The sequence below is a fragment of the Chelmon rostratus genome, chromosome 1 (genome assembly GCF_017976325.1).
Source record: "Chelmon rostratus isolate fCheRos1 chromosome 1, fCheRos1.pri, whole genome shotgun sequence".
NCBI classification, from domain to species: Eukaryota; Metazoa; Chordata; class Actinopteri; order Chaetodontiformes; family Chaetodontidae; genus Chelmon; species Chelmon rostratus.
The window spans coordinates 30617931-30632760 of NC_055658.1; the positions used below are offsets into that span (position 1 = coordinate 30617931).

General features: G+C 44.2%; 1 protein-coding gene across 2 annotated transcripts in view; it reads right to left on the minus strand.

Moving 5' to 3' along the window:
- Positions 1-229: 229 nt before the first annotated feature.
- crtc3 (CREB regulated transcription coactivator 3) overlaps positions 230-14830 on the minus strand; it is a 35825-nt gene continuing 21224 nt past the window's right edge. For both annotated transcript variants that reach the window (XM_041940882.1, XM_041940874.1), the window contains 10 exons: positions 14319-14422; positions 9631-9669; positions 9455-9540; positions 9112-9161; positions 7981-8201; positions 6259-6494; positions 5642-5818; positions 5089-5172; positions 3838-4051; positions 230-2991 (listed from right to left, as the gene is read on the minus strand). In XM_041940882.1, the coding sequence (XP_041796816.1) occupies positions 2786-2991; positions 3838-4051; positions 5089-5172; positions 5642-5818; positions 6259-6494; positions 7981-8201; positions 9112-9161; positions 9455-9540; positions 9631-9669; positions 14319-14422 (1417 nt within the window). In that variant the 3' untranslated portion in view covers positions 230-2785. The remainder of the gene's footprint in view (positions 2992-3837; positions 4052-5088; positions 5173-5641; positions 5819-6258; positions 6495-7980; positions 8202-9111; positions 9162-9454; positions 9541-9630; positions 9670-14318; positions 14423-14830) is intronic.

A 14830-nucleotide genomic window follows, 5' to 3' on the forward strand; every position in this document is an offset into this window, starting at 1 on the left:
ACCCTTCTCTTCTCACTCCCATCAGCCTCAGCTGCACAATCTGATAATAAAACAACCTTCATAAAGACAACAGAACTGTTATACTTAATACACAGCATAGAGTTTTATTGTTTATATTAAATCAGAAAGATAAGCACTATAACATACGTTACAAACCAAAAACATTTTATATCTCGAGGAAAAAACTCAAATGACATTACAAAAAAAAAAAAAAAAAAAAAAAGAAGTAGTAGTAACACTAGTGGACAAAAACATTCTTTAAATAACAGAACTGTACATTTTAATATGCAACTAGAAAAAGTAAGACACACACAAAAAAAACCCTAAGAGACAAATGAAACTGGCAGAAAAGAAGGATGGCAGTGAGTACCAAACAGAGCTAAAGCTAAAGGGAGGTGATTACTAGCTGATACAGGTTACTGCTGGAAAATGAAAAGTCAAAATACAACAAAGTAAGGCAGCAGAAGGCAGGCGTTTAGACAGCAGCAGACAGGCTGGGACAGAGGGACGATCAGACAAAAACAAAAGCGAATTCAACTGCAAAGTGGCTCCATCACTCGCCCACTGTCCTCCAGAGTCAACAAGAGAGCAGGGAAAACTGCAGAACAGCTGTAACTGAACAGAAACTCTTTATAAAACAACCTCATGATAACCCCAAAGCCCATCACACTCAGTCTCTCTCATACACAGACGCGACCGTCCACACAGTGCAGGTGAGACATCTTCTGACTGGACAGTCGAAAATAAACAAAGTGCCACGCTCCACCTGCCCGCAATCCAAACTGTCCCTTTGAATCAGACGCTCTTCTCGCTGACCCAGAGTCAGCACACACTGTGGACACTGGACTCATGTAATATTGTGATTTCTCAGATATTTGATCCCCCACATTGTGAACATGAAAGAAACCTGCAAGCCATGTTACACTGCATAATGTTCAAGCTGCACCTGTTCAACAGGTCTCACTTCATCAAAGTATTTGCATAGCTGAAGGTGCAAAGTAAGACGTTTGCTCCAAATCCTTTTCAGAAGCAATATGAAAAATATCTCGTTGACTTTATTAAAACAGACACTGGGGGGCACTCAATGCCCTAAATTACCAAGTTATTACATAATCACCTGTAAATATGAGCTCTCACAAAAACACATCACTATAAAATCAAATTTCATCGATTTTCTCACCTCATGTCAAAATGTAACACCTGTTTGCTGGTGTTTTAAAATGTGTGCGTGCAGTAATAATATACACATTTAGTTACATAAAGTGTCACTTTTCTGAATCATGGCTTCATTGAACTTCTTTGGGTTATCAGGAAAAAAATAACACAAATATCAGTCTACACACTGTGAACCAATTAGTGCAAAAGAGATTAAGTGCAATGTTACATGATGTCCGATGTCCACATGATTACAGCCTGCTCTCTGAATCACTTTGACGGTTCAGCCACAGGGTGGGGGGGGGGGGTTACTGTACTGCCAGAACACGAGGACAGAAAGCCAGATGCAAAAAGTTATTCAGGACATAATCGATCCACAGTAGCTCAGCGCATGCCCTTATTCACAAGATTTAAAGTACAGAACAAGCGCCATTACAAGTCGGTACAAAATGTAAAATAAAACATATGCAATGCATGTAGGTACACAGACGTCTTTTCAAAAACAACTGAAAAGATGCGAAGTTCCTTTTAAAAATGTCATTTGACGCTGTCCCAGTGCTGTCGGAGGAAATCACAGCCGACTCGTCTGTGACTGAGGAGAAGGGGAAAATCCATCCAAGTGACGAGGAAAAATAAAGCATTTCTTACATCTTTGAATTTTATTTCTCATTAGAAATCCAAAAAAATCTATACTCTTAAGTAATATTTACTTATTAAAATCTCATCTTTGTAAACACTTTGCCCTTTTTGTTTCTAGTTTGAAAATACATTCTAATCAGACTGAAATTGAGGCTTATATATATATGTACTTTATATATATATATATATTCATATTTATAGATCTGTGGCAAACATCTCAAAAATAATCTGATACCATGTGTAAAGAAATACATTTAAAATAAAAGCTCTAATCCCTCCAGGTCTTCACTTTTAGAGGGATTGTTCTAGAGCCTGAAGTAGCCACGGCAGGGCCGGTTTCTACTGGACCTGAAGAGAACTGGGTTCCAGGTGTTCCACCGCCGACACATGTACCTGCTCCAGCTGTGAGCAGCTCCGGCCTGCCGTTCCCTCATTTACTGCTGTCACAAAAGGAAATTGTGTGTTGGCATTTCTGCTGCTCTTCAGCACGGCGATGGGGTTGCTATGGTGTGTAACCATGGCGATGAGGTTGCCATGGCTTGAGGGGGGCTTGTCAGCGGATGATGAGGGAAAGAAGCGGGAGGACTTCGTCTCACATGTTCGTCCGAGTCTTTCTGGGTGGAGGGGGAGAAGCGGTCTGGAGGAGATGCAGACTCTCAGAGCCGAACCCGGTCCTAAACCCAAAACCGCATCGATCCAGCTCATCTAAACTAATGTGTGAGAAGCACGAGCTCGAGCGTGTGCGAGGCTAACTTTGCATGAAGCAGGTGTAAACAGTGTTTGTTCACAAGTCTCCTCCTTTAAAAGTGTGTGTGCACGACTGTGTACATGTTCATGTCTTTCACATTTAATGAATCTTAGTGGCAGTGGACGCATGCTAAGTGGCCCTATAGAGATTGACTGCATGCATATTCAGATTTGTACACTCTACACGCTGCAAATCCACGTGTGTGCATGTTGTCTTTCTCGAAAGCTGTGACGCTCTTTGTGTTCAGAGTCTGTCACTGCGGAACGTATCCTCCACCGATGGGTCCGGCAGCACCATGTCGGGATCACTGAGCATGCTCAGACCGTCCAGGCTGAGGGGCTCGATGCGCAGCTCGTCTTCCAACGGGAAGCCTCCCTCTGAGTCAAAACATTCAGGCACCGTAGAGAGTGTACTGCTGATGTCCTTTGACAGACTGGGGTTGGAGTCATCTGAGAGAGAGAAACAGATGATGGTGGGTGAGTGTTTCCTCTGGTCCAGAAAACACTTCCTCTCGCTATAGCTAACACTCTCACTGCCCTCATCGTTAGTCCTGACAGCTCTTGTAAATAAATCTGACACTGCCAAAGATAAAAAGACCCAAATATCAGCACCTCCAAAACAAAGCCGGAGCCCGAGGCAGCGCAGACACAAGCCAACAACGTCATGAGTGCGGGACCATTTTCTGCCTGTGAGAAATGTGATTCCTGAAAAACAAGCTGCTCTGCAGACGCTCGTCTTTGATTAGAGCCTCAGGAAAGAATCTGTAACATGACAACACGCTCCTGCTAATGTCTGCACTCAGTGTGTCACACAGCAGTGTGTCAATAAAGATGATTCAAGGAAACATTCTCATCTCTTTACAGATGAGTTAATTAATTAATGCTTTCGCTGCAAAGAACTGCAGAACATCTACGCATGCAGAATATATGCAGGACACTGCACTGTAGCCAGCCTTCCTTATCTTTACCACGTTTCCTCGTCTCTCATTAGAATCATAAAGAAAATAGCAAAAATTATCTTAACAACAAAAGCTGCATTAATTACCTGAATCAAATTACTGCAGGTGGTGGGAATGGAGTCACTCATGGTAATGAGTTACTACCAACTGTGAAGTTTTACGGCAGGCAGCTGATGCTGACCTCTACCTGCCTGTCAGGACTGTGCGTCTGTCTGTCTGTCTGTCTGTCTGTCTGTCTTTTCTCCATGTTGGTTGTTTGAGTTTCCTGTTTCTTCCTTTACATTATGCAGTAATTTGCATGGTGGCCTATGACAACTGACCGACCTGTTGAACCTACCAGTGAGGATGATGTTGGGCAGTCCTCCGCTGCAGTTGGAGTACAGCATGTTGGACCTCATGGGCACCGGGTCCTGCAGGTTGCCATGGCTGCCACCCAGCCCTGAGAGGGCAGCCTGGGAGTAGTAGAGTAAGGAGGAGGAGGAGGAAGGGTCGAAGCAAGTACCCCCTGCAGTGGAGCTCATTGTGTTTTCCAACAGAGTGAACTGGTCCAACTAGCCGGCAGATGGTGGAGAGAAAATGGCAACGAAATAAAATGCAAAGAATCAGTGAGGCGAGTTGTCGATGTGTTCATCCTGGCAGCTTAATTCTACTTCACATATTTTCTCCGAACAACTACAGTGCAGAGAAAACCTTATTAACACCACAACTGTTCTGTACAGCTCTGTGGTTACCAGTTAGTGCGTGGGCCATAAAGACATCCTGTAGACAAACTGACCCTGCATTACTAGAATGTTCTTGGCTGAAGACGTTCGAGTAGATTCTTCAGTCACTCAAGATTTTTTCCACACGGCGAACTTTACTGGTTGAAATGTGTCTCCATACCAACTACCAGCATCGTGGCCAATCATTAGTGACAATCAGAATCTATACTTGTGTTGTAGGAGGAGGAGGAGGGATGCTGAGGTTGCTGCTGTCAGGTGGGACAGGTGTAGCCTGTTTGATGCCAAAACAGCCGAGCCTGCTCCCCTTAGAATAAATAACCGTAAAAATAAAATGACTATATGTGAAACTTGTATCCTAATTGTTATGCGGATGCTTCCCAGTAGATGCATAAATAATGACCGAAGGGGCCGAAGTTAAGTCTGCCTCTTGCACTCGCTTTTAATGCTAGAGTGCATAGTTTGTTCACACACACACACGCTTCTGTCAGTTTGATTGACAGTTGCTTCGCCCGCCTCCCTGATGACATCCAAACTCGTGCCTGATCGCGACATAAGATGTGCTCTGATTGGTCGGGGTCATACATGTAGTCTAGTCTAGAGTTTATGGTGCTGTGATCATTAGATCTGATACAGTGATCACTGTCAAAGACAAAAGAATCGTGTAGTCTGATCCCGGCGTAACGTTCAGCATCTGACTGTTAACAAATTAACACAAATGATCCTGTGGTCCAACTCTTGAGAGTAAAATATGATGACAGACATTTGAAGCTTCATTAGAAAACCTCAATTAAAGCTTCAAATGTAAAAAACAAACCAAAACAGAACAAAAAAACGACATTCAGTCCAGTGTGTGCGTGAACCTCTACCTGATAGGGGAGGGTCTTGCTCTGGCGATTGGAGAACTGTGGCTCCATGAAGGGGTCGTTGAAGAGCGCCGCCATGTTGTTGTGCTGTCAGAGAAGAAAAGAGCCCCAAAATATCAGTGTTGAAGAAAAACTGATCTGTTTCCTTTGTTCTTTTGATCAGCTGTTGATTGAGGGTGAGCAGACAAGGCTTTAGTTGTGTTAGGAAATAAAATAAAAAACTGTCTGCAATGATCAGCTGACTGACAGAAAATTATTCTGCAGAAATTCTGATGATCCATTAATGTCAAATCTTCTCTTATTGCTTCCAGCCTCTCCCATGTGAGGAGGAATATTCAGCAGAATATGTTTTATCTGTTGGCCCATTCAGCAAGAGAACAAGCTGAAGAGTTAATGTGATCAACCTCTGCTGAGTTAACAAAGTCTGAATGTTGAATCAAATCTCCAACATTAATTTCTGCCTTTCAGACAGACGGAAGCAAGTCATGAATGTCAAACAATGGACACGCACGGCGGCGTCCACGCACACGCGCCCCGACACAGACGCAGCACTCACTTGGCTCGTGTTGAAGTCCACTTGGATGTTCTGAAGGGGGGAAACAGGCTGCTGCTGCTGCTGCGGCTGCTGCTGCTGGCGTTGTCGGCTCTGGTCCACGGCATGCTGGGACTGTTGGTAGAGTGGATAGGGTGGGGGCGGCTCCCTTGGCATGTTGCTGGTATCCAAAGCGACTCCCTACACGGAACAGAGGAAGCCAGCAGGAGTCAGTATAGACTACAGATGCTGAGACTTAAAGTTTATTTATTTGGATCTTTGTGTCATTACTCAACTACACTTTCCCCATCAAGGCTGGAGTAAAAACAACTGCACCAGTGTTTTTTTTTTCTTGCAATGGGAGAATTTTTTACTGAGAGGTCAGACTTTACATCATCGCACATTTCTGATTGCTACAAGTGTTTTTGAGTTTATGTATGACAGCAGTGGTTCTTAGTGGAGACTGGAGATGCCAGGACCCCTAATCAACCAGAGTTCAACACAAAACACCCCTGGATTTATTTCTATTGATCTGCAGACAAAAACTACTCATGTTTGTCATGCTTTAGTTTTATGGATGGATTAATTTTAGCTGTTGTTATTCCAGTGCAAGTGAAAGCTTCAGTGTGACGTGTGTGTACCTGTGTGATGGGGGACAGCGAGGGGGACATGGTGGGAGACAGCTGCTTGGTCAGACCCCTGCGCTGCTCGGTGCCAGGAGACAGGGTGAGGGGGCTGATGGGAGCGGGCCGTCGCCGGGGGGAGTTGTTGGACAGACGCAGGGACGAGTTGATGGAGGGATTGCTGAGCGACGACTGCAGCTGGCAGTTGTTGAGGGACGCCTGGATCGAGGGATTGCTCAGAGAGGAGGAGAGACCTGCAGGGGCAGTGAAGACAATGAGGGATCGATGAGGGATTCAAAAGTGAAAATATACATCAGAGTGAAAACGATGTGGCAGCTGTGAATCCAGAGCAGATACGAGCCCTTAGAAACAGAACATGTGGAAGTTATGAAGCAGTATGGACTCAATTTTCCAGCGTGCTCTCCAATCCTCGACCAAAAACACTAGACTTTATTGTGTGACTGGGGACGGAGAGAAAGATGGAGGGCAGAGGAAAGGAAAATGAGAAGACAGAGGGGAAAGAAAAGAGCTGATTGTAGTGAGCTGAAACAGGGTCAGAGTCCCTCTGTCACTTTGGTGCTCGGCCAAGCTGAACTGCGTTCGTCATGAGAGCCCAACCGCGCATACGCTGACAGAGTACAGAGAGGAAAGACGGGGCGGGAGCAGCGGCGGGCGCGATCAGATCAGGCAGCAGTTCACAGCGAGGAAGTCAGAGACAGAGACATCATTCAATGAGTTATCCGTAATGTACGGCCGGCTGGCAGAGGAAGACCTGGAACCTGTTCAAAGCTCTGGAGCAGTGGTTCCCAACGTTAAGTCCAAAGCTGGAACAGACCTTATCATTATTAAACCTACGACGACTAGAATCCCAGCAGATGATGACTCACGTCCACTGGCATAAACACATTCTTTAGTCCTGACGGTCAGAAGAGGCACGTGTTGAACGACTGAATACATTCAGATAATACACTGAATGACAGGTAGGCTCTGATTGACGGCAACACAACTCTAACCGAGCCAAATCCGAAAGACGAGGCAAATTCTCATGAGTGATGGTACCAAAGCAGAGGAAGAGAAAAAAAAAAACAGGTCTCTTCAGGACGTTGTCGTTTTTGAAAGAACACAGGAAAAAAAAACAGAAAAGGAGACAAAGTGCTAAATTTGGATTAAATGGTGGATTGTATGTTTTCAGTGTGAGGTGTGATTCATTTAAGTCTTCCAACCAAATTAGCTCTGTTCTCTGGAATGTGTACAAGTGTGTTGTGTTCAAACACAGAACGCCAATCCTGCTCCACACTAAGCTCTGAATCCTGTTTAAAAAGCTTTTCCTCATGTATAGAGGACTGTTGTCTTTGTGAATCTACAGACCCTGAAAGTTCTGAAATGATTATCTGACATCTGTCTCAGTTTTTTAATGATCACTCCTTCCCCTGTATGACGCCAACAGCCCACTTCTATTTGTACGAATTTAACATATTTAAACTAAACTTGAGGAGAAGAAAATGCAGCAACTTGATCAGGAGAAAAACAATTTGAATCTTTAAACATCACCAAACATATGATCCCTCTCCTGACTGTCAATACAAACTGACCCTGACTGAACAGACTCAATCCATCGAGGTCTGAGCAGTTCAGGTATTATATAAAAGAATATATATTTTAAAAAGTATGACCAAAATGTCTGTACACGCACGCACGCACGCACGCACGCACGCACGCACACGGCTGAGCTCCACCCACCCTGTGAGTTGCCGATGCCGAGGTGCATCATGGCAGCCGGCAGGTTTCCGGTGCTGCTGCCCCCGCTGAGGTTGGGGTACCCTCCGTTGTCCTCAGGGTCCAGCGGGGTGGAGAGTGGTGAGGGGAAGTGCAGGTTGCTGAGGTCGGGCAGGGAGCCGCCAGTATTTAACAAGCCCTGGTAGTGGGACAGACCGGGGTTCTGCTCCGGAGACGGGAATATACTGCAGCGAACGTACATAAGAGTTTGACACGGCAGAAACAAAACTGATGCTCAGTGCATTTGAATTAATGTAAATATTGCATCTTCATCTTAAAGGTAGGGTAAGTACTAAATGTGCTGCCGTTGCCATTTCACATCGAGAAGACGTTTCGTTGACTCCCATCCACTCGTTCTAGCCTCCTCTTTTTTCCACCCACTCTCCATTTCCTCTATTATTTCTCTAATTTCCATTTATGCTCATATGCTGCATCAACAACAGCAACAGTGACTCACTGTTGTCTGTCCCCACTCAGTTACACACACAGAAAAAGGCCCAACACAAAACAATGACACAAACTGTGTGTCTCTTTGTTGCTGCTGGTTGCACATGTCAAATTGTTCCATCTTTATTTATGTTTATGCCTTCGTTAGACAAGAGGACTTCTTTCTAAGAATCTTAAATCTGTTAATCAGACGACTGCTGTCTGAATGATAATAATAATAATAATTATATAATATTATATGAACTCTACATGAAGTCTGATCTACGGCAACATGAGAGGAAAACTGCAGCTAAAGCTAATGAACAGAGACATCCGTTTGCTTCTAAATCATGACATGACACCGGAGGTGTTTACAGTGGGAAAACAATAGTCTTAGCAAAGTGTTGTGAACCGACGCCTCTGGAATCTGATTGTAATAACTCTGTTCCTCTTATTTCAAAAGTGTCAGCCACGTAAAGAGGAACACAGACATCCTGTTTGACGAGGTGGGAATGTGTGGTATTTCATTTCTAGGATTCCACTGTTGCTGCTGTCCAGCTGCTGCCTTTGAGGCATTAAAATGCTTTGTGCAACATCACAATGATGACGACTTCGGTACAATGGGGTAAAAGGGCATGTTGGGCCCTGTGCTTCTGCCTTCAGACTTACTTGATTCCAGGCACTTCACATGATTTAGGCCTTGATGCCAGAGACTGGACCTGAAACAGAATCACAAAAAATAAATTACTCGTCTCACCAGATGATAACACTGCAAACCTGGACATAAAGCTCGCCCGCAGCCAGCCGTGACTCAATAAATGTATGCATGTAAGTTAGAATGACATTGACAGACAAACTGTGTTTAATGTGTGTTGTCATGTTGTGCCTGGTCCCTGCAGTGAATGCCAAGTTATACACATGACAGTCTGCTTTCATATGGAGTTATCATACAGCGAACGACACAGAAAAACATCATCCAGGCACTGAAGCAATGAGTGAGCAACAGCCTCACCTTCTTGGCCTCCCACAGCTGCTTGGGAAGCGGCTTACTGACACCTATTAGACTCTCCTCGTTGGGCAGGGAGGGGAAGGAGAAGACTGCAGAGAAGAAAGTGCACTTTGGTGAAACAGGTCCAACAGACAAACTATAGATTATCTCTCGACTTTTAAAAGCAAAGTGCAACTCACCATTTCCGGAGCCGTCCACCTCTGCCTCATTAACGCTAGCTGCATCCGAGCCCCCGCCAGAAACAAACAAACGAGAAAAGGGAGAGGGGGAGGAAAGATGGATGGAGGAATAAAGAAAGGTAGAAAAACAAAAACAGAGCAACATTAGAGGATATTCAATATTAACCAGCTGTTTGAATTATCCAAACATGTCTGGCACAATAATCAGTCCCTGACAGGAACAGGCCCTCTGGAGTACACACTGCAATTACTGCGCAGTATCATAAACACAACAGCTGGGCATCTGGCATCATGTTATTAGTCACACAGACGAGAAGAGGGAGGAAGAAGTTGGGTGGGGGGCTCATAGGCTGATGAGGAATAGAGTGCCATTGTTTTTCTCGTGCCACAAAGAGCCTCTTTCTGTTACTTCTTACTGGTGACCCGATGCCAGATACACATGCCTTTGTCTTTTCCTCCTTTTAACTTTGCCTATTTCGTGTCTGACTCTGGTGTTTAGCAACAACACTTCCAGTTCACTCTGGTCCTTATTAGAAAAATATGTTTTGCTTTTCTTGATGTCTCCACGTCGCTTCGACTTTAACTGGGCTTCTCTTACATTAGCCTTTGAACGATTGCCCGCCCATTCCTTGTCCTTCCATGCTCTCAGTCTCTCTGAGGCCCATTCATTTTGAGAGGTGGCTTTTCGGCTGCTGGAACAGATGGGACAATGAGGCGATACAACAGTCTGGCATCGGTACATTTCCCCTTCAGAGGTGTCTTGTTGCTGATTCTCGCAGAGGCACAACTGGGACGGAAACAGAACAACTGGGATGGAAAATGGCTGGCTTGTGTCCCTGGCTGGATCACTTACACCATGCAATGCATTCAATGTTGTAAATGGTCACGATTCAGAAAAAAAAAGTCACTGTGTATTGCTACAGCAGAGCAGTCATCAGAGGTCTTTCAGGTAACATTAGAGTTCTTATGAATGATGCTGCTCCTTTTCCACTGAGAACAACTGGCAGAAAAGAGATCAGAGCAAACAGACTGCAGCTGAACTCATCTGCTGAAGTGTTTCCACTTCGGCAGTGTGACTCATAGCTGTAATTTCTAGTTAGATGCTTCTTTAATCAGCCAGGGCTTAACACCACTCAAAACCCACTGAAACCTTTAGAGGTGTCAACGAGGCCCTGGGGCTTCACAGCTCTCTGCATCCCTGTGATGGCAGCAGCGAGGCGACGAGGCTGCGCTGCTCCTTCCTCACAGTTTGGTGTCAAAGCCTCTTTTAGAGGACAGGATATAGAGCCTATGCAGCTATGTGTAGTATTTGCTGGTGGACTGAATACAGCAGCCTATGCAAGAAGCCTGTACTGGATATACGATGTGAACCTCCACAGGCAGCTCAGTACACCTTCGAGGGAATCTAATCATCTTCTTACAGACACAATTTAACTACAATGACTTGATTCTGGGTCTGCTGGCTCAGCTCTGAAGGAGGATCTGCAGAGTAGAGCTGAAATAATAAATAAGTCAATCAACAAAAAAATTAATTGTTGACTGTAAATTGACTTGCTTTGGCTTCTGAAATTGAAATATTAGGTGTTTTATTAATCTTCTGTGATAGTAAACAGAATATCTTTGGGTTGAGACTGTTGATCGGACAAAACAAGACATTTTGAAATGTCATCATGGGTTGGAACCAAATGATTTATCAAGAAAATGAATTGTAGATTACACGATAATGAAAATAATTGTTAGTTGCAACCCAGCATAAGAGTTTCACAGGACATGGGTATAACAAACTGGGAGCAATCATAAAAATTAAATACCTGATATCAGCTTTTTTGTCATCAACATACACCCACAGGCTAAGATTTCAAACTGGGTCTAAGGTGAGCCATTCAAAGCACAGCACACTGTAATTCATGCGTCTACACTGGGTTAATTCTGTTTGTATGTGAAACTCAAAGTTGGCCAAGATCTTAAGGCAATATCCTGTTTAAACTTGTTGGCTAAACACAGTGGGTAGTAATGCACTACAGGAGCACTTCCCTCATCCACTCCACACTTCATCAGCACTGAGATCAAACACAGGTGACAAACACTGTCAAAAACACACTGGACGCTCCGTATGGACACAGCTCTGGGGGAATGGACGGAGAGCGTGAAAAGCAGGTAGGGAGGAAGATGAATTCTTTGAGTTTGAGTTAGATCTTTGTCTTTGGACCAATTACAATTCCAAAAGGTATAAACAGAACATTTTAAAACGACAACGGCCTGATGGTGATTTGTGTAGCTGAGCCCAGAGGGGTTTATAAGACTGAAAAGCAGTTGGCTGTATGGACTGTGTTCCCTGTTAATAAATGACCAGAGGAATAGAAACACAAACACCATAAACTAGCACGATTACTACATGGGCCCCGTCCAGCAGCAGCCTGCATGCTGCATGTGACTGAGAGGGAATCTAGTTTAAAAACACATTAGCTCTGTGCAGCACTGAGCCCGAGATCTGCTCTCACAAGGCTGCACCTGAGCTGCATAGTATAATGCACTGGATGAGTGTAAGTGGTGATGTTGCAATACACAGGTGGATCTTGATTAGTCTCTCAAGGCGGTGTCTTGCCCTTGTTGGCGGTACGCATGTCACACTGAATATTCCACCACCTTTCCATCTGCTAATAGATCCTGCCAGCTCTGCTCCTCGTGGTCATTCACACTCATTCCAAGAAACAACACGGGTTTGTGTCACATTAGGTCAGCAACACATGCAGGACCAAGTTAGTCCTGGTTTAGCAGCAGCACTTCACCCAAATTAAGGCCAAGCAGAAATTTAAACAAAAGAGAGAGAAAAATTAAATGAATAGATTATTTTATGTCGGAGAGTTTGTTTTCAAAGTATAAAAAGTTCAAAGAAAGGGAGACTGCAAAGCTACCACAGGCATGTAATCATTAAAAAGGCATAAAACATTTAATAAGACTGCCCCAGTGAAAGACTAATCCAATGCAGCTAGACTGAAAATCAGTATAACGAGATCTGTCAGAGGTAACAGCTCTGCTAACAGGCAGGGATAATAAGGAATGACTCGAGACCTGCTTTTTACTTCCTGAATTAAGATTTGAGTCTGTTAAGCTTTTACAGCGAACATCTAATGCAGTTCCTCCTGTTCTTATATCAAGGCAAAGGCTCTGCTTGTAAGGAAAAACTACTTTCTGCTAGGAGGACAGTACAAGGTTGAGAACAAGCTCGAAGATCCCCTCCGGACATGTTTTTAGAGATACGCAGATACTCTCCTTTGAAGAAGTCGGTTCATTCCAGAGATGGTTACACCAACTGGTCTTTACCAAGCCTGGTCCTAACTGCTCAGCCAGTCTTTAAGACCAGTCTTTACAGTGGACTTAATGTCGTTTGCACCAACCGAACTTAACCACACCCGATCTTAGCGATGAGCGTCTATGTGGTGCCCACACGGCTTCACAGTGTGTGTTGCTAGGATACATTGTTAACAATCTCCTACTGTCTTGATAAATGTCTGCTCGTCACAAAACAAATATAAACGACGTATAAAGAAGAGCGCAGTTCTCCATGTGGTCAGCAAGCGATTCTGCTCCTCTGCTCTTTTCTAATCACACATTGAGCTGATCTTCATCATGACCTCGTGAATTTATACCATAAAGCTTTTTATGTGTAAGTCGGGGCTTCATTTTTTCTATAACTCCTTCCCCTGTGTGTGTGTGTGTGTGTCTGCGTCTCTCACGCACTCTGTTCACACAACTGACACATATGTGGAATAAGTATGTAATGTAAAAACAATCACAAACAGCAGGGTAGCAGTACTGTTTCTCGTTGTAAAGGCGATATATATGTCATTGATCAGTGCTACAAGCTGTGTTGTTTAAAGCCGTTACTATAGAAACTGCCTAAATGTTGACTTTAGGCCTGCTCCTGACTCGGCATAAGGTTTAGACCTGGCCTTAGGAGGAAAAAGGTGTAAGCCTCAATGGCGCGACTGGCCTAACTAACTAGGTCGGACTTCGAACGCCAAGAACAACATAGCTTAAGACCAGGTGTAAGCCCTGTTAGTGCAACTGACCCCAGAAGTTTAACTGCTGGACACGAGATGTCTCCTACGTCTCTGAAAAGTCCAGTGAATCTGCACAAAGATTTCCACGTCACACTTGTTGCATATTGGAACATGAGTGACCTCAACACTAGCTGTGATGTCACAAATCATGCATGTCTCTAGCTAAATTTAAGATTAGTTGATGGCCAATCAGGTGACTTAAACAACTGAGACCAGTTTGAATATGGACAGCATTTGCACTTCCTACCCATGGGGTGATCAGATTATACTCTTTATGAGAAAACACTCCAAACGATCAGTGCAAGAGGTTTTAAATTGTGCAGCTATAATAGAGAGAAAAATGAAACTAGACAGAGATGAAGTGTGAAAAGACAAAATGGGTCAAACGATGGCGCCAAGGCACAAGCCTCCATAAACTGCTGTGGAGTTAAGGACACATTTGTGGATGACAAAAATCATAAACAGTCAAGCAGACATACAAATAAAGAACTGCTCTCTTTAGAGTGAGTGAGTGTGAGTGTGTGCGTGCGTGTGTGTGAGAGAGAGAGAGAGAAAGAGAGAGAGAGAGAGAGAGAGAGAGAGAGAGAGTGTGAGTGTGAGTGCACACGCGTGGGTTACTCTCACCATTACGCTGGGGAGGACCTCGACCCATCTGCTGATGCATGCCAAAGGGGTCCTGAGGGTTTGGGTTCATAGCACTCGTATGGAGAGCAGAGTCTGAGTTGGTTCTGTGTAGGAGGAAGAGGAGGAGGAGGAAGAGGAAAATTATGCAAAGTGTTCCAGCACCTTGGACAGAGGCAGAGGATTTCTCAGGGCCGTAAGGTCAGTGAGTCATTCTGCTTCCTGCTCTGCCTCCACACAAGCTGCATTCATCTCAAAGCTCACACTGACCTTAGTCATAAACATCCTCACAGCACTGGACTAAATGTTTGTGAGTCTCTGATGAAAACACATTCTGGCTCAGTGATGAAATAAAGATCACCTTAAAGTGCTTCATATAAACTTGATATTGCTTGTTATCCCTAATTATACCGATACAGGAAAATAAGGGGAAATATTTCTGTGTAATATTTCTGCCTGGAACTGATCCGACAGTGATCTGTTTAATAGCCTGTCTTCTTGGTTGTATAAATCTA